Raw genomic sequence first — 26,802 nt, forward strand, 5'->3', positions numbered from 1 at the left:
GTGACATTATTTGATATCCAAAGGCTGCACACACAGATCTGCAGCAGTGTGTGCCTGTTCTACATTTCTGACAGTGACAGCCTTCTGCTGTTTATAAAAATGAAGTTATCTGAAATGAGGTGGTGTTTTGTCTCAGTGCCCCTGTGTGTGCACAGAGGAGCACAGGAGAGGACACGTGGGGGTTTAGGAGACGCTCATTCCTGCCTGATCCCAAGGCTTGTGTGACACAATTGCTGCAGGCAGGGAGCTGGCCAGGAGCAGGGAGGGACATATCCTGTTCTCTGTGTGAGCACTTGAAAAAAAATCAGAAAGTATATACTTCAAATAAACTGACAATTCAAAGCCTGGAGTTTCTAATCATCTGTCAGTGTATGTAAAACTTGTGTTTATTCTTAGGGTGGTGTGGCATTGTGGGCTGAACGATTGATTTCCAAACCCAAACTACTTCAAATCTTCAAATCCACAAAGGTTTACACGAGCTAGGGATGAAAGCCGTTCTGCCAAGCAGAGTGGCAGAAGGGGGAATAGCCTGTAAAAGTAATTCAGATTGCTTTTCTGAAAAGAGTGAATTTTTATTTGCAAAATCAAAACAGAAAACCCACAAAAGTTACTGCAGTAAAAATGTTCTGCTGTTACATCTACTAGCACATCATGGCCTATCCTTCCTGCTTCAGCACAATATCTGGGGTGAATGCAGCCTTCCAAAAAAAAAAACCAATCCATTAAAGTGAACACTTCAGCAAAAGAGTGAATTTTATTCAAAGCTGAGTGAGCTGATACTGTCTTATTTAGCCCTTTCTTAGGGAGGGGGTAGGTGGGGAAGGTACCACAGCAGCCCCTGTCCCAGAGGGTGCTTGGGGAAGAATTCTAATTGGGACGTAAATCGTGTTTGTGTTATCGCAGGCCTGGGCTGGGGCTGTTAATTGGCATGCTGAGATCATTTGGAAATGGTTGATGTAACACCGTGGTCCATTGAACAGGAAGCTCTGCTGTTTTCACAGTTTGATAATCAATGCATCACTGCACTCAATTCCTTTCCAATGTGTGTTTGTTTGTCCTGTTTGCTTAATTGAACAGCTGGAATTACTGTTACATACAACTGAATGTTAATTCATGGAAGAAGAGAATTTTGCTTCTTCATTATAATTTTATGTATAAATTGGAAACCTATGTAACATTAAGTGTTAATTGAGTGCACAAATTCATAGGTTTAATCAACCAGGCATGATAAATCATATTTTGTACAAAAAAAAAAAAAGGAATTGATTATTCGCTGAGTTTGTCTTTTAAGTTTAGAACTGCTTTGTGAATATACATACACTTTGTTCATATGAACAATTGCTTCTTGAAAACTTGGAGAAGAATCCAGTATTGTCTTGTAAAAAAGCTTACACTGATCAATATAGTTCATTTCCTTCTCCTTATGTCTGAGACAAAACTTAAAAAATTTGTGGTGCTCGATTTTGCTTAACGATTCGCTGAAATATTTCCCTTAACATTTCACTGCAGTATTTCCTATGCATTTAATTGAATTGCAGCATGACTGTACTCTTTCAATTGTTGTGAAATGTTGTAAAATGTGATGGAAGGTGCCACGGCAATGCAGTTAGAGCATGAGTTTGTGTTTCAGGGTGGTTATGCTGCCTACCGGTACGCCCAGCCTGCCACTGCCACTGCAGCTGCCTACAGTGACAGGTAAGAACTCCTTTCCTGCTCAGAAATATTTGACCAGTGGAAGTTGAAGATGATTCTATAAATTTGCCTTGTTGAAGTCTCATAACTGTCTTGTTGCTCTGCAGATAATTGTGATATCTAAAGCAGGCTGTTTTATTATAATCCATGAATAGCCATAAATTGAGAGACTTTAGGCCTTAATTGAGAATCAGGCATGAGATGTGCACATTCCCAAGCTGTACATTATCCAGTTAACATCTGTGACCCTTGTACAATGTAGATAAATAAATGTACAGATACATGATGGTCTGCTACTAAGGATCATTATTTGTCTTAGGAGTATTATTTCAGTTGATTTAGAACCTTGAACCTATTGAGTGCCCTCAATTCTCATTGACATTGTTTTAGTCAGTGGAAATTGAGAATGAACTGTGTCTAAGCTTGAACTATCCAATGCAAATTGGATATACAGTAATACAGCAAATACAGTATTTTTCCCATTTGCTTTCTTCCCAGGCATTTGATTTTTTTCAATACTTGGGAAAAAAAAAAGTAATTTTTCTTTTGCTCTGTATTTTTATCCTCAAAATATAAACTACATTTGATGGAAACAATATCAGGAATAGAAGATCATTAAAATCTGCACATTCAAAGACTTAACTTATATCAACTAAGAGTGATGTCACATATATTAGTGTGTCTTCTTGAAAGATGGATGTTAGAATCCCTTACAAGTCAATGTCTAAATTGCTGTTGACTTCAGTAGGAACAGCATTTTATCAAATTGCATAAAATTAAGTCTTTGCAGCGTGTGGACATGATTTTGTAATGAGAAGGAGGATTATCCTCGGTTTTCTTCATAAACCGTACCCTTAAAATCTATTCTATCTTTTATCTTTTCCAAGTCCTTGAGGAGTGTTCCCTTGTGAAGGGAGGGTGTATGTGGTGGCAGAGACACACATATAATTTGCTTCATGATGGCAGTGAGAAGTAAGGTCACACTTCTCAATACCTGATACAAGAAAATTTTCCCTTGGAATCACGAAAATAATTTCTTAAGCCTTAAATACATATTGGAAAATTTCTTTAAATGCTAAATTAGACAGTGTTACAAATGTTTCTGTTTCTTAAAGAAATCAAGAGATTAAGAAATTCTAGTGCACAATTTCTTAGACTGAAGCGCTGTTCATGGATTCTGTATTTTTAGAATCAAGTCCCATGGTATGAATGTTACAATGCTATGCATGCATATTTGCCTTTCAAGTGCTTATTCTGGGTAATGAAGATATATTTTTTAAAGTTATGTGACTAAAGTAATTTGCATGTATGGCTGAGGCATGCTGTGTCAGACAGGTAAGCAAGCTACTTTTTATTGATTTTGGGTCAGTGATATCAATTAGATCTCTGCTGTGTGCACTTTGTTGGCAATGTACTATTTCTACTTAGGGGAACCTGCACAGGTGAAGTGCTGCTCAGTAGTTTCATTTCATTTCCACAAAGGTTTGATAGCATATTGCAGCTCTAGGGTTTTGATGTGAGCTTTTCTGGAATGCAAAACAACTCCTGCTTCTAAAATCCTCCTAAACCAAAAGGACAGAGTTATAAATAACCTCCTGTGGTCAGCCAGGTTTTGCCAGCTATCACTCAGGTGTCCCTGGATCATTTTATAAGCTGTTTATATCTATTAATTAAACCTATGTATTACACAGAGAAAATGAACACAATATAGCAAACTGACTTTTAAATGCTTTAATTACAAATTTATGTACCTTACAAACCAGATCAAAGGCTGTAAGATAAAATACCAGTTGGTCACATGTTCTGCTATGGGCAGAGTCAACATCCTAGAGAGTTATGCTGCCAAAAAGGTAAAGGATTTGTTTAGGAAGATAGTGCTCTTAAATGCTGTAAAGAAAGCTGAAGATGGCATCAGTAGTAATGAAGTTGTTATAATCCTTAATTATTTTTTTGAAAAATATGTCTAATTTTAAGATATACTTTGTGTATAACTAGAATTGCAATAACCTGTCTTTGCTTGCATAATTTTAGATATCTTAAATGAATTTTATATCTTTTGAATTTTTTAAAATTTATCTTCTCTTTTTAAATGTGGTTAACCCTCATCCTCGATCTATTTCCCTCAAATAAATATGGTTTCTCATCTTAATTAAAAATCTCATAACTGAATTTCTTCACGAGAGAATCTCAAAACTATCATCAAGAACAAAACAAATAACAATCTGCTCAAACATTTCTTTGCATGTGGGAAACTATGTGCAAACATGGATACCTCTGATTACTCACAACTACAGTTTGTTTAATTTGTTTTTGCTCACTTTAAAATTTAGTTAATTTAGTGCCTTTTGTGAAATTATTAATATTGAAAATGCTGGTCTTCTCAGTGTAGTTATCATCTGCTCTCCTCTCACAATACTGAAAATTCCATATCTCCTTATAAACTTATTTAGTGTTCATATGAGCCCCTATTTAATTTTATTACACATTAGCTACATGTACTGTTTTTATAAAAAAATTATGCCCAAAGAAATTGAGTACCACTGAGGCAGTGGCATATCACTACTTTATACTAATTTAAAAAATAAGAAAAGCTTTATTTTTTTGGTCACCACTCCTATCCATTATAAATGGCAATGTTCCATATTTGAAAAGCTTTTTAAGTCAGGAGATGGAAAGTGGAAATCTTTAGATTGGAGATGTGTTTTGGTAAATGAAAAAATAAAGGTTAACAGAAAGATTTGGGACTCCAGAATCAATAGACCAAGTCGATTGATAATGATCACTGTGAGAGGGCTCTATTTGAAGAAATGCAATGGTATCCTTGTTTGTCACAGTCAGAAATATTGTTGGAAATAGGCAAGGAACAGATATACAAGGGTGAATCAGGTGGCAAGGAAATACCATTAAACCAATCAATGCAAACCCTAAAGTATTTGTCAAGACAGATCATGTACTCCTAAACCAAATTTCACAACAGGGGTAGGTCTGACAGATCTCTCCAGTCATTTCCTAGGATCATAAAACAAAAACAACAAAGAAACAGGTACATTTTGTTTTATTTATGAAGCAATACAATCACTGGATACAAATTCCAAATTAATTTTTTTTATATTATGTAATCTATCATATATTAAATTGCATGTGCAGATTTGAAGGTCTTTCCAGAAGTGGTTAAAAAAAATGTTTAATTCGCCAAGATTAAAAATATTTCTGATAAGTTTTCCAATTAGTGTAAGTCCTAAAAGGGACCTATTGGTCTATATATATTCTTCATCAGTCTGGAACTTGCCTGGCAAACTCTCTAAACTGAGCATATAATTTAAAGGATGTGCAAAAGACACTAAATCAGATGTCAATAAAATGTTTGTACAGTTCTTATTCATCTTTCCTGCAATATTAAAAAAAAAAAAAAATAGTTGTTAGATTTCTGTCCAAGTCTGAAGTAAGAGAAACTAGTAAGGCCATCCAGTTTTGTATTCCTGAGGTAGGGGTTGGAGCATGGCAGAGGGGCGTATTGTCATTTTGTCATTGCATGTTCACTTGGTGTTGCTGGTATGTCTGTAATGCTGTACTGGATTTGACAGATCCATCACATAGCTCAGTGAATGGCTTGCTTGACTTAAGCCTATGGGCAGACTTATTCACATTGATTGGCTATTGGTTTTGTGTTTTATGATTTGATTATTGCATCTTCGATCGGAGTAAGAAAAGCGTTCCTTTCGCGCATATTAACGCTGTCAGCGGTATTTGTGCAAGTGTGTCTGGGAGTGCCATGAGCAGAGCCCTGACAGGAGGAAGGCAGCCCTGTCTGAGAGGCAGAGTCACCCCCCGTGCTGCTTGCTGTCCCCGTGCAGGGCCGAGGTGTGTTTATACATGGATGGTGCTGTATCCATATATACACACACATCCCATCCATCACACACACACGGACAGGGTGCTGCTCTGGGCACCACCCCCTTCTCTCACACAGCGCCAGATTCACACCTCACTCCAAACTCTGGGGACATTCCCAATGACCTCTTTGTTGTCTGGATTAAATCCCTCATCACTGGAAGCTGACTTTTTTTTTTTTTCTCTTTTTATTGTTGTTGGTTTTTTTAAAATTTTTTTTAATAAAATAAGGCGTATTCCAAAATATTTTGCACATAACAGTTAGTAGTAAAAAAATATGTTTTGGTTTTTTCTCCCACTATCAATTTGTGTTATATGTTCTGTGGTTGTACCTAGAGTTTTATGAAATTTGAGAAAGAAGGTTTTGTCATAAGGAAATTATGTATCTTTCAGATCTGAAATCTCACTCCTGATAAAATCCTGATATTCTAACAGTTTACATTTTTAACATGTGTATGTGGAGCATTCAGGTTTTTCAAAGCACTAGTGTCTACAGAATTCCAGTTCTCTCTGGGCGACTAGTTGAGAGTAATGCTTGATATTTGTGCTCATGTTATCCTAAAATAGAATAGGTCCTGATTTTATTTAATAGATAAAATAGTAGATTTAACATGCTCATTAAAGAATAAAAATTTAGAACAAAGTGTAAAAAAACACCAAATATAAATATGAGCTTCTATAGCTGAGAGGGGGAATTTATTATATTGTGGACTATATCATCTTCTATTTTATGATTAAACTATGAAAACCACTATAGTTTTATTCAAATTATTTTCTCTTATTGAAGATTACTAGAGATATATACTAAAAATTAAGATTTTGATTGCATATAAAATATAATAGCACCTTGAGCTAGAATTTAATTTTCCATTAAATAATTTTATAGAAGCATAAATATTTTAAAATCTAGTGCCTCATTCATTTCATTAATGTACCTTCTTAGATTAAGGAGAAAGAGCTTCTCCACACAGTTTTAGTTTCTAAAGGGATCAGGTTGGAAGAGGAAAAAAATTAGAATCTAGTGGTAACATTCAACTTCCAGCTGGAACCTTCAAACATTTGTGTATTTTGCTATCCCAGTGGAATCTTAAATGGGAAGGTCTGGGGGATGATCCATAGGAGGAATTGTACAGCCCATATTTTAGGCTACTCAAATTTTGACAATGAAAAGGTTCAGTTAGCAACTTGGCTGGGTACAGAGGTTGTGTTTCACCTTTCACACTTCTGCAAATGCTTAGGTTTGATGTGGTGTTGCTTTATTGGTCTAGTATGTTTGTTTGTTTTTTTTCTTGGACAATCCTGTATGGTAGCTAAAGCTTCTTTATTCCCTATTATTGCAAATAAAATCAAATTATTGACTTGGCTGTTACAGAGAGGTAGTAGTGGGTTTGGCCATCTACCTGTTTGAACTTTATGCCTGTGTGATCTCTGGCAAACTAGAGGATCACTGGCATCATGTTAATATTTCATAACTCATTTTCATCCCAGTTCATTCAGAGTTTTGTGGATGACTGGAGTATATGACTCAGAGTATAACCATCACAGTACCTTCTAGTGAAGAGTTAGAAAGTAAAAGTGGGTGAATATGAATAAAGAAAATGTTATGGGGGGAAAAAAAAGCAAAGTGTTTGAAATTCCATGAGCAGGGACTTTAATGTAATACATTTTGACACAAATCTTCTGAAATGAAAATATGTTGCATAGAGTACTTTCCAATAGTTGAAGCATTGTTCGTTCTAAAACGCTGCAGATATGACATTTTTGGGGGAGATTCAGTGAGTCGCATTAATGTTGGAAAAACATTGTAAACAATTGTATTTCCTAAAGACATAATCATCTTCCAGTTCTAGGAAGCTGCTTTGGTATTTTAATACATTCCTCTACTGGAATTAACCTGTGGGCAGGTACTTTGAAGGCTTGATTCACATGTGTGTAGTTTGACTATTTGTGTAACATCCAGGGAACTGCTAGAACTCCTCCACCAGTTAAAAACTGAGGGGATACTGTAGTGAAAAAGCTTAGTGCTACTGCCCAAGTATTAAACTTTTGTCGTATTAGAGCTGGTTTCATTCATACCCTGTTTCTACTTCTCTTACCTTTAATCCCCATTCTCATCCATTGCAGTATCAAGGGATATTTTAGGAATCCCCATAGACAAGGAAAGACTTGGCTATTACTGTGAAATCTACTTTGACATCCATGCTGGAAATCATGAAGAAAAAATTGGGAGAGAAGGTAGAGGCAAACTGAAGCCCAGATTTCCATCTCTGGCTTCCTGATGTGCTAAAAGCTTAAGGTGCTCAGTACTTGTTCTGCCAGGTTCTTCTTGAATGTAGGGAGAGCTGTTAAATGCTCATCATGTTCCAAAAAAACATATATGAAAAAATCAGTGCACCCATTCTGACATTTACATCTCAGCTTCAATATCCTCTCTTGGTTTTTTTTAATTCATCCAGCCTACTTCTGGTTATGTAGCATGACTTTTAACCTGAGAGTTCCTTATTCCAATGTAAGAAGTCATAGTAAATAACTGTGATTACAAAGATATTAATTTGATGAATTTTCATACCTTTTCTCTAAAAGGAGGCGTGGAGAGGACTGGTTAACATTTTAAAAGCAGGGATTATTTAATTACGAGCTTATAAAAACTTCTTTGCTCTTAGAGGATGTTGGAAGAGAGTGCGACTTTGGAATTTTTCAGTGTTGTGTTCAGCAGACTGGATAAACACGAAGTTGGGGAGTTACTAAAACATTGATTCCTGATCCAGCAGACCAAAACTGTTACAGTCCATTGGGTCACTCTGTGACATGATAGACCATAACAGTTCCTTTGGACATGTCAGTGGCTAATTACACACTTCTCACTTCTCAGATCATTGGCTTGAGAGGCCACAAAGAGGCAGATTAGAACGTGCTCTAAGTGTTGTCAACCTGAGTGCTTTAACAGCAAGGAGGAATTAAGAGCATGGTGCAGGAGGCAGACAGGAGAGAGAGGAATGAAATGTTATTAATAAAAGTGGCATGACATGGATACAGTCTGTATGGATTAACTGTGTAATTTGCAGTGTGCTCTGGCAAGGTGACGAAGCATTAGAAGAACAAACTTTAAATAACAAAGTTGATGGAATTAATCAAGAAAGAGGCAATTTACACTCTTGCATGTTTTTACTGTAGCATTTTGCACCTCTGAGGAGTCTGAAGCATTTGATTAGGTATTTAAATAGATTTATTTTTTTTATATTCCTTTGGGCTTGTCAAGCTTCTGATACTCTAGGAACCCACCTGAGGCAAACATGAGATTGTAAGAATACTGGAGGAGTGAGAGTAGAACGTTTATCCATGTATCCTAAAGAATATCTTTTGTGAAAATTGCTGTAGGGTGTTTAATATGCATGCATTGAAAAAAAAATGGGCTTTGTTTAAACCAAATGTGTACCTGCTTCTAAAGTTAGTTTTGTATTTCTTGAATGAATTCTTAAATAATCCTGGCAAGGATTTCATGTATATGATATTTTAGTTAAAATATGAAAAAAATTATGCTGTCAACTAATTTGTAAAGTCATTCCAAACTTAATATAATGTAAAGGGAAAGAATTGTTATTCATAATTGCTGAAGTTTATAATTACCTCAGTATGTTAGGAAACTTTATAGTGGATAAAATGGTGGTTACTAGGAAACTGTAATAATTGCTATGAAATCAACAACAAATACAAAGTATATTTTTGAGGCATTTTAAGGATTACATGATGTACGTAAAGAACAAATCCCCCAATTGAATAAATGGATTTTTTAAAATGTATTTTAGTGAATAAAATATTGATTCTTTACACAAGGCTGACTTCAAAATGCTCTTTGCCCTAAAGAGAATAAGCAATATGTCCAAAATATAGTAATAAACAAAATTTTCAAATGTAAGTATTAAGACTTCAAATGCAGCCTTAATTTAGTAGTCCTGGGTCATAATGACATAGGTTTTTTTTCTGCTGATGTGGAGCATTTCTGAAATAAAATTACTGAATTACTTCCTCAAGTATTTAATTTAAGTGTATAGACTTTTAATCACACTAAAAGGCCAATAATTTTAGAGCAGTTTTGCTGCTGAGATAGTATGAATTCTGCTGTGGATTTATGTGGTATTCAGGATTTCACCTATTAGGTTTAGCATTTACTTTAAAATGTCCAGATGTACTTAAAAATCACATCTTCCTCTTGCAGATAAATATTCACCTTTAGACTCTGTATATTGCATTATTAATAACAAATAATTTTATACTAGGTATAATATATTGAATGATGATACATCAAAAAATCCACTGATGCAGCAGGTAATATGAGTTAGATCCAAGTCTATATGTATAGCTCTGATAAAATAAATAAATAAATCAGAAAATAAAATGTGTAGGTTTAAAATATGAAAGGTGAAAGACCTATAGGTTTTCCCACTGGTTATGATATGTTTTCCACATTCTGGCAATATATTAAAAATAAGCTTTGGAAGGTTGCATCTATTTACTAAAAATTTTCTTTATACCAACTTTGAGGGCTAAAGGAAGGAGAGAGAGGCGGAGTTTGTTTCCAAGACACTGCCAGGGCAGAATTATTGTACCCACCCTGTGTTCAGAGTGGACATTCCTCCAATCTGCTTTACAGTTCCATTACACATGGGACTGTGCTAAAAGGAGTCTCTCTCTTCTAGGATTTGAGTGGGTTGTTTAGCTAGTTCAATATCAGGGCTAAAAAAAATGCCTGCCCATCTGCTGGGGAAAGCCTGAGATAAGAACACAAATTATGAGAAAACACCTTCTGTTGACCATTTTTCCCTTTAAGTTTTTTTCATCCCTGTAGGGTTTTGTGGTTTTTTTGTTTTTGTGGTTTTTTTGGGTTTTTTTTGTCTTCTCTCTGAGTAAACGAAATAATCCAGGCATATCACTGGGCTTGGGGATGCATGTTTCCATTGTGTCCAGAAGAGCTAGGGGTTGGGGTTTTTTTTTTCTTTTCTTGAAGGCATGTGTTTTTACAATTGCAAAACTACTTTTTGGTATTAAAACAAATTCTTTCTTGTCAAGAAGTTAAGTGATTGATAGCAGGACAAAACTTAATGAGAGATTTTGTTTCTTTTCTCTCTCCTGCTGTGTTTGGCACTATGAATTTTGGTAGAGGCTGTCTGAAGCACACTGAAATGTCCTGTGCTGAGCACAAAGAGGATGCAGATGAGAGCAGTGCAGAGGTGATGAATGTGGCAGGGGAAGGAAGGGCTGGAAGCAGAGCCAGTGCCACTCCAGACACCCTGGGGCATAGGAGGCACCTGGGGAGGCGAGGGGGACTTGGCACCTTCTGCAGTGGCAGCTGAGCCCGGGCAGATGGACGAGCCTCAGAGTTGGCTCTGCAGCAATAGGTACAGCAATAGCTGCATTTCTTTCTTTGGAGTCAGGGTTTTCCTCTATCTGCTTCCAAACCTGCTTCAGAATTTCAGGAAAGAAATGGTCAGGAAAGATGCATGTAGGAGAGCATTATCTTGTGATGAGGAAAGCAGAGGACCTCAGAGAAAGCCAAATATCCACATCTTCCTCTCTGTCTTGGCATCATCGTTGGTTGGGTTGAACAAGAAATTTTGCAGAGAAAAAGAACCTGACATTGAAAAAATTAGTCTAGTTACCTTCCTAATGCACGTCATGTCAACCAAGTTACTGTTAGTGTTGTTTAAGCTTGATGCTGCATGAATTATTTATAGTTTTATTCTTATTTCATTTAATATATCATATAGGTATGGCTGTGAAGTTGTTTAGTTCTCTTTGTGTTGTGATTCAAATGCTATGGGTATGGTAATGTACTTTGATCTTATAGTAATGGGAATATAAAGCATGATAATAGCAAAATCAACCTTCTAATTATAGTTATTATGCTAATATTAAAAAAGTTTAAATTCTTTGATAGCCTTGATATTTAAATTTAGGACACCGGCAGGAGAGACTTGGGAAGGACTTAATAAAATGATTATAAAGGAAACTTTGTCCATCCTTGAATATTGCAGAAACCATTCAAGGAGCCAACAGTCAGCTATATTAAAATTCATAGTGAAAAAGCCCTCAACATTAGAGTCCTCACAAGAGCAGCAAAGTCTTAACATCTGGAGCATGAAGGAAGTGTATAACAGCTTCAATAAAATAGTGGAGAAATATACAGATGTACCACGTATAACTCTGCTGGGAAGAATCCCTGCTGCACGCAATAGTTAGCACAGGATCCTTGGGGAATCCAGTTTGGAGCAGCTCCAGGAAGGGAAGTCAGTGCTTTTGGTTAAGCTGCATCAGTTTTACCAGCTGAGGTTCTGAGCCCTGAAGTGTAAATACTGGCTTTGTTTGTCAGGGCCACGGCAGTCCTACCAGAAAAAGTCAACTGATTAAACAGAGTTTCAGTCTTCCCACTGTAACTTTACTTCAATATTGTGTTTACCTTCATCCTAATTTTTGATGTTCCAGGGCTCTGCACTGTTTTCAGCAGTAATTTTGGGCAGCGGTCTGAACCTCTGTGTTAAGCAAAATTATTTCTGTCTAGTTTTGCGAAGTTTGTCAGCAATGCCCAGGAATTCAGGCCTATGAAGTATAGTCACTGGATGTTAGTGGGTTATCATTTCTTTAACATTTCAAATTTCCTAGAGTCAGTGTGAGTAATTTCTTAAAATCCCCTTTGACCTCTGGTATGGCTTCCATTTTAATACATTAAGCTCTGTGCTGCTGATGAGGAGGTATAGGAAGCTTCCAGGAGTCATGGGTGAAATTTGGTGTGTGCCAAAATTGTCTTCTCAATCATATGCTGTGTGAAACAGTGGTGAGAAGTCCGAGCGCATTTTAGAGAGAGGAGAGGACACACAGAATGCTCACTGGCCCCACGTACCCTGCGTGGGTTTTCCACCCATGATGACCTAAGTCTGTAAAGTCCCAGACACCTGGGAGCTCGGTACACCTGAGGAGCAGCAGGGCTAGGGACTGCCGGAGAGAAAGGTGGAGGGAGGCTGGTGCTTTTTGAGAGTGGGAACTGGTGCAGGCACAGAGGAGCTCATCCTTTCCTAGGGTGGGATGACTCCATGGTGACTTTGAGAGGGAGCACTCAGGGTAGCAGTTTATTCTGAACTTTGGCTGGAATTGTGTTTCACAATAGTCACATCTCCCAAGTCATAAAAAAAGAGTGTCTGAGACCCATTCTCTGAATCTCTTCCTATCTTACACTTCCAGGTTCTGAATTTTCCAATAGTAAAGTGGGCAGATCACTTATGGGTCAGGTATTTCTTCACAGAAGTACTTGTGTATATTAGACATCCATAGCAAGGGCAAGGCTCAGGCTCCAGTGATTAAAGAACTTAAACCCCTCAATATATATAAAATCTCTATTCTGTAGTATGGCATGTTTTCACCAAACAGTTTCAAGAAGAGAGCAAGAAAGCATGTAATGTACTGGATATGTAAAAGGTCTGCTGGATAGAAAGATGAGGTGCCAAAAGAGAGAGCTTTCTGTCAGATGTGGGGCCTTAGAGGCACACATTTGTTACTGCCACAGGGACTACAGGGAATGGAGTGGAAGAAATTACAACATTCAAACCTTTGAAGATGGTGATGCAGGTTCAATAACTACCCCAAAGGAAGAAAAGGCCTCTGAATCACTTAACAGTAGTTCTGTTGTCCTCCCCTTCTGCTCTTGTTTGCATTCAGGATATATATCAAATGTTTAAACATTTTTTTTTTCAAAATTTAAAACCATCTTTATTACCATACTGGTAAAACATGAGTTAGTTTTCAATTTGCTAGAAGAGATAAAAATTGATACATAGGCTTGAGAGAAGCAGTAGTATGCAGAGTGTTTGCCCTTGGGAAGTGGCTGCTCTGATGGAACCCAGCCATTGGGAGGCCAGCAGCGCATTCTCCTGACCCACACTGTCTGGGAGACATCAGAGAGCTCAGACTGCCAAAGGGTGCCACTCCTGCACTTAAAAGGATTGCACTTAGCCCAGGGTGTGAGGATCTGGCAGGTTGAATATATCCAACTGTACATTCAGATCAATGTGTTTGTCCTGTTATCCTTTCAGAGTTTTGATTTGTTGTTTTTTTCCCCCGTATCTCACAGCCAGCAACAACTTCTAAAATTCTATTTTTTTTAAAAAGTTTCTTTTTTTTTTTTTTTTAAATCTGTATTCTTTTACATCTGAAGTGTTAACCAGTGAACAGTAAAAAATTGATTCTACACTTTCACTGTTAATACACAAATTAAATTATGGAAGTGATTCTGTCTCTTAATTGAGCAGGCCTTATTGTATAATAAAGTTGGGTCCACTTACAGTTCCTGCACCTTTTTGAATCTTTAAAAGTGTAGCAGTGATGAGGAGCACTAAACCATCTTAAAACGTGTCATGAATTTTCATCATACCTTCCTTGTGAGCTTTTCAAGCCTTGTTATGCTCAATAGAGTTGGTGCAGGGAATTGGTCCTTAAAGGGAACACTCCACGTTTGCAGGGGACTGGGCAAGGTGCCCTTTGCCACCTCTGCTCTCCACCTGCTTTAGGACAGAAGGGATCTGGTGCACCACAACTTCACTCCAAAGAACTCCTTCTGCAGGCTCAGGGGCTCTCCACACAAAGGACTGACCCTTGCTTTAGCCAGCAGTGATATCTGTGATGCTTCTGATGAGCAGTTTCCCTTCTACATCTATGTAAACAACAGTATGGAATTTAGCTGAATAAAGCAAAGTGCTTAAGAATTTCTAGTACAGTAATTTCACGAGTATAAGGCACACTGGAGTATAACCGCACTTCCGGGTGTCGGCAACTTTTTGTTCTTTGTCCATATATAAGCCGCACTGGATTATAAGTCACACTTTCGTTCACAGTGCGGATGCTCGCACAACAAAGTAAGCAATTTGTAACAATCACACGATCATGAGGTTTACTGGCAGGTGCTCAATTCGCGAGCTCAGCTCCACCCACGGCTCGCACTTCCGGGTTGGCAAATTTCTGAACTTTGTTCATATATTGGCCGCTCCAGTGTATAAACCGCACTTCCGGGTTGGGACAAAATTTTAGTCAAAAGGGTGCAGCTTATATGCGTGAAATTACTGTAATTACTACAAATAACACCTAATTAGTTATAAAAAATTGAACTGGCGTATTGGACGCCATCCTCTAGTCCTTTCATTCTCACAGTTGCTATGCTGAGCAATATGCAAATTACTACTTTAAAAGTTATGTATGGAATTGTGAAATTAATTTTACAAAAGCAAAATAGTATCTTCCTATAAAGCAGTATAACAATAGATGTTTACAGTATTTTGTTTTGTTTTTTTGGTTTTTTTGTTTTTTAATAGGTATCACTTTGGGGTTTTGGCGTTTTTTAAATTGTTTTTTTCTCAGTAATTAGTAAAGACTCTGTTTAAAAAAAGAGTAAGATTTCAGAACAGTTTCAGCAATATTTGTGATTCCAAAAATCAAATTGCAGTTAGTGTTCTGGGGTCTTTCTGGAGGTACTAATCCAGCATATTGCCCTTGCAAATAATTCTGTATTTTAACAACTGAAGATAGAGCCCTGTGGCTAAAGGCTCCACTGTTCTGAGCAGAGATGAGAAAAAGGATGTGCTCAGTAACCACTTTGGAGGCAGTTTTTAAGGAAAAGTGATCTTTTTATTTAGATGAGAGGGCAGTTTAGCAACTTCACAGTAGTGAGTCAGAAGGATTATCTGTAAAACAGTAGCTGGTAAGTCTGCATTGCTGCTGGCTGAATCACTTTTAGGCAAGCATCTAACTTTTCCTGTCTATAATTTTCACGGAGGTGGCAGTAGTAAATACAGTGATAAATTATGCTACCTATGAAACACAGAGTAGCTCTGTATTTATAATGTGAAATTTATCCCCATTTAGTTTTTTAAATTTATATGTTTAGCATTACTTCTTAGGTAAATCTCATTAGCTCCTGAAACTGTTGCAGATGACAAAATAAAGAGTAAAACAATCAATTTAACTTAATGAACAGTTGCAAATGCAGGAATGTACAATTTGATCACTAAGTTCACACTAACAGTGTCAGTGTTTCTGCTAGGGCAGGGGCAATGATCTGCTTTTGGACTTAGGCAATCCTGTCCTTACAGTACAGACTGCAGACTCCTTGTTTTGTTTTGGATTTATGTTTTTTATTTCCCCCTCCCCCCCAGAATGTGAACCTCTAAGTAACAAGGTTCACAGATTTCTAAATGAGAATTTCAAATCTCTTGATACGCTGGAGATGAAGCAACAGAAATAGATTTTGTTCCCTTAGGGCTTAACTCCTGGAGGTTTTGTTGCCCCTAAGGGACGTTTGCTCTTGCATGGTTTTCAGTAGGATGCTCAGTATTTAATGCTTGCAGAGCTGTTTTTACAGGCAGTCCTTAGCCTGCATCCTTGGCTCCTGGTTGTTAGACTTGCATTAAGGCTGTGCAAAGCTCAGTGTTGGTTTTTGCTGTGCCTGGCAGTGCAGGGGCTGTGTGCAGCTGGGAGGAAACCACACCCAACCCTGCGCCCAGGTTAATTAACCCTGCACAACACAAAAACGTCCCCAAGAAGCTGTGCATTTGCATATAAAGGGATCATTGGATGTTCATCCTTAAACATGGTTTCCACTAACCCAAATCCTGGTTGCCTAGATTTCAGAAAGGACAAATCAGGATTTGTGCCATAATGAAGTTTTCTTCATTTTGAAATACCAGTGCATTTAGCGTTACTCTTTATGTTACCTGGTTTAAAAAAGAATTTTGCAAGAGAAGGTTTATATTAAATTACTCATATCTATAGCTTATTCTCCTAAGATTCTGCAAAAGACTTTTCTATGTATTTGGATGACAGTATATGAGAATACTATGCCATTTTTTAAATAAATAGCAGAAAATTAATTTTCTGATTGCAGTCATATTAGACATAGAAAAAGCAAAATATTTTCATTTCAATATCCTCCTTTCAGATGCACAAAGTAAATTGCAATTTAATTTTTTTTTCAAAAGCGCTTTTTACATATTTTGCAGTAGTGCCCTTTAATAGCTATATCAATATATTGTTTTATTTTTATTAGACTTCATAAATATATTGACATATCTGTAACACTAAACATGAAGCTTCCAATGCAAGAGTTTGTACATAGTCCATATCCAAATGTCACCATTATTTCATTTAAAAGATCCCAGCATGTCTACCTCATGATCCTTATAAACTCTATAGTACTCAACACTTTTTCTTGCCACATTCATTAAAATTAAGCACCCTTCCCCTACCCCATCTGTAAACATCAAGTCAATTGGCAGCTAGCACATTTCCCAGTCAGCAAGCAGTATTGTGAATTTTATCTTCTCTTGCAGAAATCAATTCGTCTTCGTTGCAGCAGATGAAATTTCTTGTAACACCTCTGCAGGTAACAATCATTGATACTTCTTGATGCATCCATCCAGGTCTCAATATCCTTTTTCACATGCTGCATTTAATCGTAAGACAAAGCACAGGAAAGTCCGTAGTATAAATCTTTGGGATAGTTTAATGAATTTACAGCTTCAGCTCTAGGTTCTGCCATATAAAAGCCATTAGGTTATTTTGCTGACTTTGGTGTTTTATTTCCAGTTTAAGTATGGTATGGCCTAGTGTGTAAGGATATGTTAAACCTTCTGATACCAGCTGCAGGACTGTGACTTTCAAAAGTCAAAGCAAACAGAACTGATGGGAAGAGCCAAGGCTTAGATGTGAGTAGGACATTGTAAGTGCTCTAGATGTAACAATTTTCTTTTCAACTCATTGGGGGCAAATGATGCCCACGAGGGTACTGCAGACCCTAAAGCACTCACAAAGTCTATCCTATGGATGAGATAGTGGGAGAGAGGGTCTGTGCCAACAGAGGATCACTCTCTAGTAAGTAAAAAGTATCCATATACTATCATGTTGTAAGGCATGGGTACAGAAGAATGAGCAATGTTTTTAAAAGGTTTATTATATTTTATAAATATATTGAATGTGTCAAGAGGTTCTCTCTTTTTTAAGCAATAGAGTTTGAACAAGCTTAGTCTTAATTCAGGTAAGGATGGTGTTATGTTACTACATAAGAAATCAAAAGGCAAAAATAAATAGTAACGGTGCTGGGACTTATTCTGCCAATAATGTTGTGCAAAAAATCAAGTTCATACAAACTTCTCATATTGAAGGATGAAAGGGTATATAGTGTGAAATAAAATATTGGTATTAAGAAGTGTTTGCTGATAGAGTTTTATATTAGCAGAAATAAATTAAAGGTGACGAGATTTGTTTATGCTGTGATGATCTACATAGAAACAGATAGAGAACACTTATTTATGGAAAAGATGTTCATAGATAAACCCAAAATATGGTAAAATTGTTGTAATTTCTATGCTAGCTGTAGCATTTCTGGTGGTAATCTGAAAAGTTCTTCTGTAGTAAAACCTGATTTAACATAGATTTTTCCAAGTCCTATAAATTATGAAGTAAATACTTTTAAGAAGCCAACATTTGTCACATTCTTCATATCACTCTACTTGGATTTTGGCTTTGGTATTTCATTTGAGCTTCCTGCTCAGCTCTTCATTGAAGTGAGCTGTAGTAGGGAGGCTACTAATTTGTCAATCTAAGCTTTGCTAAGTAAGAATAAATACATTTATTTTAGCAATTTTTAAACTTGGAATTCTTGAGTTAGATATGGGGTCTGTGGGTCCAGTTTTGCAAAGTGAACCCTTCTAAGCAATAATTCTTGCCCTATTAAAAAGAAATTCTCTCTCAATTCAGGCACAATTTAAGTGCCCAAGACCTTATTACAGATATTCCATATATCACTTCTTTAGAATTCCAATCAAAAATATATTATTTGTATAAAATATAAATTTCATTTATCAATGCATTCAGTGAACTTTACGCAAAAGGAAATGGATCTCTGTGTATTTATTAAAACTTTTCAGTTTACCAGTTGATTACCTATGTTGAATTGATTCAACATTAAGGTATTTTTGCTAGGCATGGTTTTGAGCATATGATAAACACATCCATCACAGGTTACTGTAGGTGCCTTTTTTTCACTAAATATGAAGGAAAAAACTGATGAAAACCTGTCCCTGCTGTTTCTTATATACCTAAGTTTCAGTAATAGAATTTAAATGACTTTTGGCTTCATAAAAAAGTAATTCTCTGGCCCGTATTCCTGTGAGTCAAATTGCTAAAGTTGAATTTGGTCTTTTGGATTTGTAAGTTGACTTCCAAGTATTTTATTATCTGATGTTCTATGTTTTAATGCGTGGAGCAAACATAGAGATACTTTGAGAACCAAAACTAACCTTCCTGTGGTTTTTCAGATGCATGCAAAACACCTGCAGTATGATTTTATAGTGCTTTTTTAGTGCTCCTAAGCTCAATGACAGTAATTCTACTGTGTTTGTAAAGTTGATATCAAGTGAAGATACTTATAAACATGCTCAATGTTTGAAATGTGAGTATATATATGCTTGTATTGCCTCCCTGTAAAGGATATGTGCATTTGTGGGCTACAAATAGTAGTATATAACAAGTAAAGCTTTGGTTGGAACTTGATCATCAATTGGAAATGGGAGGTCTTGGGAGGTTCTGCTGGTAATATTCACTCTTTTCTTCTCAATCCTTCATCATTCCTGCCAGAGGATACTTAGCCCTCAGACACATGGTATCTTTCTTATTTGGGAAGAAAGTAATCTTGAGTAGATAAATGTGTTAAATGAGCAATTTGTGTCCATAAACACATTTCTATTTGTGTATCTCTGTCTGTTCTTGAATGCACATTACAGAAGGGAAACCTCCTCAGACATCTGACAGAGGGATCCTTCCATGGGAAATTTAAAAACATTTCATTCTTGATTGCATCCAGTGCATTCTGAGGCTAAAATAATTACAGTTCAGAAGAGAAGTTCTGCGCTTCTGGGATAGATCTTCTCTGGCAGACATGATTAAAGGGTTTGCAAACAGATCTGAACTAGAGCAGAGACAGGGAAACTATCGGAAATCTCCTGTTGGTTTGATGATGGAATTTTAACAAGGATCTCTGAGGACCTTCCTCTAGAAAATTCCTGAGTGTAGTTGCACTAGGGGAGAATTAATCCTGAGGTTCTTGTCTGATGGGGGCAATGGGCATCTATCCTGTCAGTCTCTGGATAAATCAGAATGAGACCCAGAAAAAACCTATGGTTTATTTACGTGTTGGTTGCAGAACATTGTTCATTTTGCAGCTTTAGCATTCTTAGTGATTTTTTTCAAATCAGTGCTCAATCTATTTTTTCTCTTTTAGGTTTTGTAACATAAAAATTCATAGTTTGTAAAAGAAAAGCATTTTTAGTGTCTTTTGCAAGTGCATTCTCAGATGTACCTGCAAATGACATTTTATATTTTTTGTGTAAAAATGGGACAGGGTTATTATTTTATATTTATATTATCTCTCTCCTTCCAGTTTTTAACTGTTATCCGGCCTTTATGTAGAAGCAAAAAAAAATCCAGTGTTGATGCATGCTTGGTATTATTTTTCTCCCAAGTGTATTTGCAGTTTATGATTTTCAAATAGGGAGAAAGGCAAGGGTATATATAAAGCTGAATTTGGAATGAAGTATGGTGGAAGTAGATATAACATCTGTCCAATTGTGACTGTATTTATTTACATTTTTGAGCAGAATCAGTCCCAGGAGGAAGGATTCTGTGTGTGTATGTGTGTGTGTCTGCATGCAAGGAAAAGAAATGCTTTATAAAGCTTTAGAAGTTGACAGTCTTAAATTAAGTTATTGACCTCCATTTGGAGAAAGATACAGTCTCCAAAATAGATTAAACATTTTGAAAGGTTTAACTTCATAACTCCAGGAAAGATGTTGAATAAAAGCAAACAGCTTCAATAAGCAAACCGTGGGGTTTGTGCTATTGAAATATTTGAAGAGAATATTGGCCATTTTTAACAAATGCAATTGCTCCAGTCATTGCAATTTTCCTGTATACTATCATTAACCTGTCAGCACCAACACTGCCACAAATTTAATTCACTGAACAATAACAAATATGGAGACACTTATTTAAAATAAATTAATATTTGATGAAGTGCTTAGAATGGCTGCAGTGCCTGTTGTGGCAAACCTAGCTAGGTACATAAATAATTGCAGCTGGTCAAAATTTTTCCATGAGCTTGCATACATCTCATTGACCTGTTCATGTATCTGGTAGGAGATACTGATCAGATCCTACTCTTACAAAGGAATTTGAGAGTCCCATCCAAGCTCTTTGGGAGAAAGCAGCTTCAGGGGTATTTCCTTTAGCATTAGAATTACTGTGTGAAGATATATGCTCAGTTGAGAGAGGTTCATTTCATGAAGCAGTTTGGGAAAATAACCATTTTCTATGAGATGCTTTTATTATTATGCTATGCTCTTCTGCTAATCAAATAAAAAATGAAGATGAAGGAGCATCTGTATGGTCTTTGTGCTGGTATTTATTTAAGGCTGTACTGCTGTTCCCTGTGAAAAATAGCAGACACTGAAATTTTTGCTCTGGAAAGGCTAGGAAATATTGCACTAATGCACAAAATTAAACTTCTTCTATAAATTCAAGTGTCCTTTATGTTGGCAGTTTAAACTTGCATTTACTGCTGCTATAAATAGTTGCTTATATGGAATTCCATTTGTTGTAGTTTTTACTGCTCTGGGTAGTTGCGTGCTGAAGATGTTCAGCTATCGGACCAGTTGATAAAAATCAGCAAACACTTTGATTATGCTCTGTTCTCCTTTGCTGAGGTTTGATTAATTCCTTTTTGTCAGGCAGTGGAGGCTCTGGCAGCCCTGGCTGGCGTGGCTGTCATTATCTGTGTGACAGCTTGCCTGCCCGGTGCTCGCGGTTCTAGGTCAGTTCGCATGGCTGCTCAAATGTGACAACATGACAAGATTAAGGAAGGCTGAGGTCCTGTGATTTGTAAATGGAGGATTTGCAATGTGAAGCTCCTTTGATAACAGAAATAGTGAATAATCTGTGTTTGTCCTCAACAAGTGCCTATAGGCACGTGTGCATCTCCTGCGCTGTTTTTTTAATGAAGCAATTAGATTGGTTTTTCTCTGGTAGGCTAAAAATAGAGCACATGAAAGATGGTTTGTGTGTGCATGTATGGATGCCTATATACAAGTCCATTAAATGAGCAAGGATACAGTTTTAATATCTTGGGATTATCATACTGCAAATGAACATAAAACAATGCTATGCTTGCACAACTTTATACATGATCATAAAAGACCATTTTAAAATTTAATAAATAATGTACCCTGCATATTTATTATTGAACTAGGTAAGAATTTCTTCAAGCTTTATTATCCCTAAATATAACAGCAATAGCAATAAGAAAATGCTTCACAGACCTAAGAAATGCTTTCTGTTCATTGGAATAGAGCTGGGTTTAGGCGTCACCTGATGGCAAGCCTCAGATTCCCCAGTGGCTTTTTTGTAAGGAAGTTTATATAAAATCTAAGTTTCTTGGATGGAAGCTACACAGAAAGGTGGTGATGCATAGAATTCTGTTAGACTTTTGACTAGGCATCAGCTTCAATTCCCGCCCTGGTGTGAATCCAGACAGCAAGACTGAAACTGAATGAGAGCTTTTAAGCTGAGATCTGTGCCTAGGATTGTTCCAGTTTGCAGTTACCCAGCAGCAGCTCAGGGGAAAGTCACCTGTGCTGCTGTTTGCTACCCTTCCATGTTTCTGCAATTTAACCAGTATCAATCATGTTTATTTTAATGTTTTAGAAGGTGTCAGCTCCGCTTTGACTGGTTGCAAACATCTCACAAAATTTAAAAGAAGATACATGCTAGCAAACAGAAGCAAAATTAAAACCACATCTGAGCATCAGTGAAACTTCTGCAAAGCATGCCTGTCAATTAGCAAGGAAATTAACTGGCCAAACTGAGATGTGACATACATAAGTAAACAGCCAAGAATTGGAAAGTCATCTCTACAGAAAAGTCTGCATAGGCTTTTCTACTTTCTCCTTTCTCCAACCTGCAGGAAAAAGTAAACAGTACTTTTAATATTTAATCAATTACATATTTATGAAGATACTTTCACAGCATCTTTTCATTATAGCCCTCTACCCATGGTAGACCGTGGTCAAGGGTCTCAGAATGTGTTAGTACTGTATGATAGGAAATCCCTTACGGCTCTGCAGGCACACAGGAGTTCAGCCCTGCAGTGCACCTTGAAGTTTCACTCTTTATTGTGCTACCTGTCACTTCCCAATTCTTTCTCTGCTCCACATCACAAATGTGTAGCACATTATAGGTCATGGAAGAAGAAGATGCTATGAATAAAGTATGTGATGGTCCTCCCTTGTACAGTGACCTGTGTTTGATAGCATGCATTCAAAACTTGGCAAGGAGAATTTTAGCATTCTTAACCTTTCCAATCAAGGAAAATGCCTGGAAACTGTTTTTATCAGCAGATTCCAATTTCTTTGATCTTAAGTAAAAACTTCAGACACATCTTTGTCCACTGCCTTCTGAGGTAGAGAGAGACCTGTTGGTGATTCATGTGACTGAAATGCCCAAACTGATTGTGTTAATATCTAAAATGAAGTTAATTAGTTGTTTGCGTGTCCTTTGAACACCACAAGCAGACACCATCCTACCACAGTGGGGTGAATTTTAGACTGAAGAGCTACCCCTGCTGTCAGATTTGACCCACTGAGCCTAAAATACAGCTCAGCAGTGTGGTGTGTGACTGGTGTGCTTAGAGAGGAGCTGTGCTGCTCCTCTTGGGATCGTCACAGTTCTGTGAGCAAGAGGAAGAGCACCAAGTTAGTTATTGGAATAATTTATGTATTTGTGTGGTGTTAAGGCCAGGTAACTCTAGCTTTCCTCGTGTTCCTTCCAGAAGAAATTTTATGGCTTGGTTGTTCAATTGCAATCAAAGTGGATAATATTTGGGAAAAGTTAGAAAGATGAGCTTTCCAGTGGTACATAGGCTTTGCTTGTAATATGGCAGAGGTCAGTGTTAGATTGATCTGAAGTAGTGACCAAGTCTTAACTTTGCTCTTTATACTTAAGCAGGTTCATAATTTTCTGTAGTTCCTCCAGCAAGATGTAAACTTAAAAAAATGGGGGGCAGTTAATAATGATAAGTAAAATAGGTGTATCAAATTCTTTAAAACTCTCCTTCTATACTTCTCAAATCACTTGAGGAAAATGTGTTAACTTGGTTGATATTTTATGTGGTGAATTTTTCCTTATTAACTGTGTTAAGTCCTATAGTGTGTATGTTAGTTAGGAGCTTCTAATTGTCTCCAGTATTGGAGCTCCACTGTCTGTCCCAGATGTGTACAGAAATACAGCCATACTACTAAAGAATTTAAAATCCTGAAATGGTAATTACATTTAGAGAGGCACAGAATTCCCCAGTTTTTATAGACTTCAACACCTACTACTGGTAACTCAGAGAGATACTCCCTTTCAAAGGCCCTGATGAAATAAATCCCACAATTTCCTTTTTTAAATTACTTTTAAAAAATATTTGATCAATGAACAACAAATTGTCCTTTTATGTAGTATTTTAGCATTTTTAAACCCTCTACTGAAAATTACTGAAGAGGTTGAGGCATAGCACAAGAACATGCACTGGTGGATAGTTTATGGCTGTATTTACAGAAGTTAGCATGGCTACACTGGGGTTTTTTCTCAGTTATTTCCCAGGAAGTTTTTAGTCCAGCTACTTAAGAACCAGTGTCAGTATGATAACAAAATGTGGCAAACACATTTTTTCCCATGATGTCCTGAATGCTTGTCCCAGATATAGTGGAAAACAGAGGAGCATACCTTGTTCTAGTTAGTGATGCATTATAATTGTTCATCAGCTGTGATCTGAGACGAGAATTTGTGTGTATTGCTTTGGATACGTTGTTTTATTATCCTGTAAAATACACAGAGAATTGCATCGACTATTAATTTATTCACAACCTTACCATTGGCACGTCCCAAATTTTAGTAAGTTGTTTACCTAGAATGATAATTTGCAGTGTAAATTATCACAAAGCATTTAAATGCCACTAATTGTAATGAGAAGTAAGCACGCTGGCATAACAGTGAGTAAATGAAGCAGTGTGTGTGGCACTGGAGCAGCTTACTGATTTGCAGTGTGACAATATAGTTTAAATCCTTCTTCCTATTTTCAGCCCTGAAATCAGAATCTATTCTGCTAACCTTCTGAGCTTCTAAATTTGGTGTCATGCAAGGGCGTGTTTAAAAATTAGCATTTAAAAAGAAACCCACTTGCTTTAAGTTTAAGCTGACACTGTTCCTTTCCTCTGTGGAAATGAAATTTATTAATCATAATAAAACCATCATATTCTGAAGGTAGAGGTCACCCTGAGGAGAGAAAAAAAAGAAGTCTATTCATCACAGAGGAATTTCAATGCATTTTTTCCCAGATAATATCTGAGCATGTGTTCTTTCCCCTTTGGAAATATTTTCATCCATGTTTGTGCTTACATATGTCAAGTGTATTCAAGAGTGTGCAAAAATGAAAATTGTGCAGTTTAATTTTATATATTTTCTTTTACAGAAGATTTGGAAGAATTCATTTTACATTTTATTTTGTGTTTACATTGCACACATTTGTTTAAGTGGAATTTCAATATCCTGTAAAAGAAAAACAAGTGTTTGCTATTTTAACAAGAGTACAAGCATCACTAATTCTGCAATAACATTCCTATGTTAGTATCACAGTAAAAGCTTTAGCATTACAATAATATAAATATAAACCATTCTTTTTAAGGAGCAAGGATTTTAACTTTGGTCACAGTTCTCAAGTTAGGATGTCCTCACAACTCTTGTTTTAAGAAAAAAACATGGTTTACATGGAAGGATGAAAAAAAAAAAGCAGTGTAAAACTCTGACAATAAGTGATTACTGCTTTGGAAAAAGAGTAATAAAAATGTACTCAGAAGTCAATACTGGGTTGAAATAGTCATATTTTCATCTTTTAAAATTGCTTAATGTGTGTATTTGTCCATATTTTCCCATCAGTTGTCAAGATTTCTGTTGAATATTGATATAATAATATTATTAGCAACATGGTGTATTATACCAGTGTTGTCAACTTGCCAGTTACTTCAGTAGCTGGCTAAAATATAATAGTAATTTAATACAGCCTGAGCTCAGGGTATTCAGGCTTGGTCCTCCCTTAGAAGAGGCCCTTGCATTTGGGCACTTGATGCCATCCTAGGTGACCTGCTGGACTTTGTTTTGTGAGGCAGTGGGACACAGCCAAGGATCCTCCAGGAATGGGATGTGTAGGATGGAGGCAAAATTCAGCCCGACCACTGGACCAAAATTAATGTATTTTTTACAGATATAGATTTCCAGCCCTTGCTCAGCATTTCAGTGATACCAGATAACCAGGAAAAAAGAAAACCAAAGGAATTATACAATTTCCCCTGCTTTAAAAGTATTCCTCTTGCATGTTACTAAGGACATGAGGGAAACATGTCTACCTTTAAATTAATCATTTTCCCTTCCTAGATGTTTTCTTGCTGTTGGAATGAAATTTGGCTGGAAAGAATTAAGATTGTAATGATATTCAAAATTCTCAGACTTTAAAAATTGGCACAGGGCAGTAATATCTTGTTCCCTTCAGTGCAGGTGAACAAGACACAAGGGATTCTGTCATGGTTCTATCAAAGCTGATTATTTCAAATCCCCAAGTCATGTTTAAATCCTGATGTGGAGGCTTGCCAAGGCTGAGGTTTATGGAAGTTCTTCCTACCAGAGAAGAGTGTGGGATCAGTGTCAGACCTGCTCAGAGAGCTCTCAAAGTCCCTTTCCAGCTCAGAGAATCACCAAGTCCTTTACCCAGCACAGACTGATGTGATCTGCTTTCCTTCCCGTGCTTTTCCAGTGGAAATTGCCCATTTCCTTTGTTGGCTAATTTCTAAACATAGGTGTTCTTGGATACCAAGTATTTAGGTACAATTGATATGCAAGTTTAATCCCTTACTCATCAGTGCTTCGGATGCAAAAGAGGAACTAATGTATTTTATACAAGCCTTTTACACATACTTTCCTGAGTTTCAGACCAGGCCTTAAGGAAAGCAGTTGCCTAACACACTGCTACCCCTGGAATTTCATGCATCCCTGTGATAGCAATGAAGACTTCTCTATCCAAATCTAGAGCGAGCACTTCTG

General features: G+C 36.8%; 1 protein-coding gene across 30 annotated transcripts in view; it reads left to right on the top strand.

Moving 5' to 3' along the window:
* Window positions 1-26,802, top strand: part of RBFOX1 (RNA binding fox-1 homolog 1) — a 1,131,477-nt gene that overhangs the window by 1,098,982 nt on the left and 5,693 nt on the right. For 25 of the 30 annotated variants that reach the window (XM_033073809.1, XM_033073814.1, XM_033073818.1 and 22 more), the window contains one exon: window positions 1,631-1,695. In XM_033073809.1, coding sequence (XP_032929700.1) covers window positions 1,631-1,695 — 65 coding nt within the window. Of the gene's footprint in view, window positions 1-1,630; window positions 1,696-16,949; window positions 17,003-26,802 lie in introns of all 30 variants that reach the window. The other 5 variants (XM_033073813.1, XM_033073810.1, XM_033073816.1 and 2 more) reach the window with 1 other exon arrangement.

The sequence above is a fragment of the Catharus ustulatus genome, chromosome 16 (assembly GCF_009819885.2).
Source record: "Catharus ustulatus isolate bCatUst1 chromosome 16, bCatUst1.pri.v2, whole genome shotgun sequence".
NCBI lineage: Eukaryota > Metazoa > Chordata > Aves > Passeriformes > Turdidae > Catharus > Catharus ustulatus.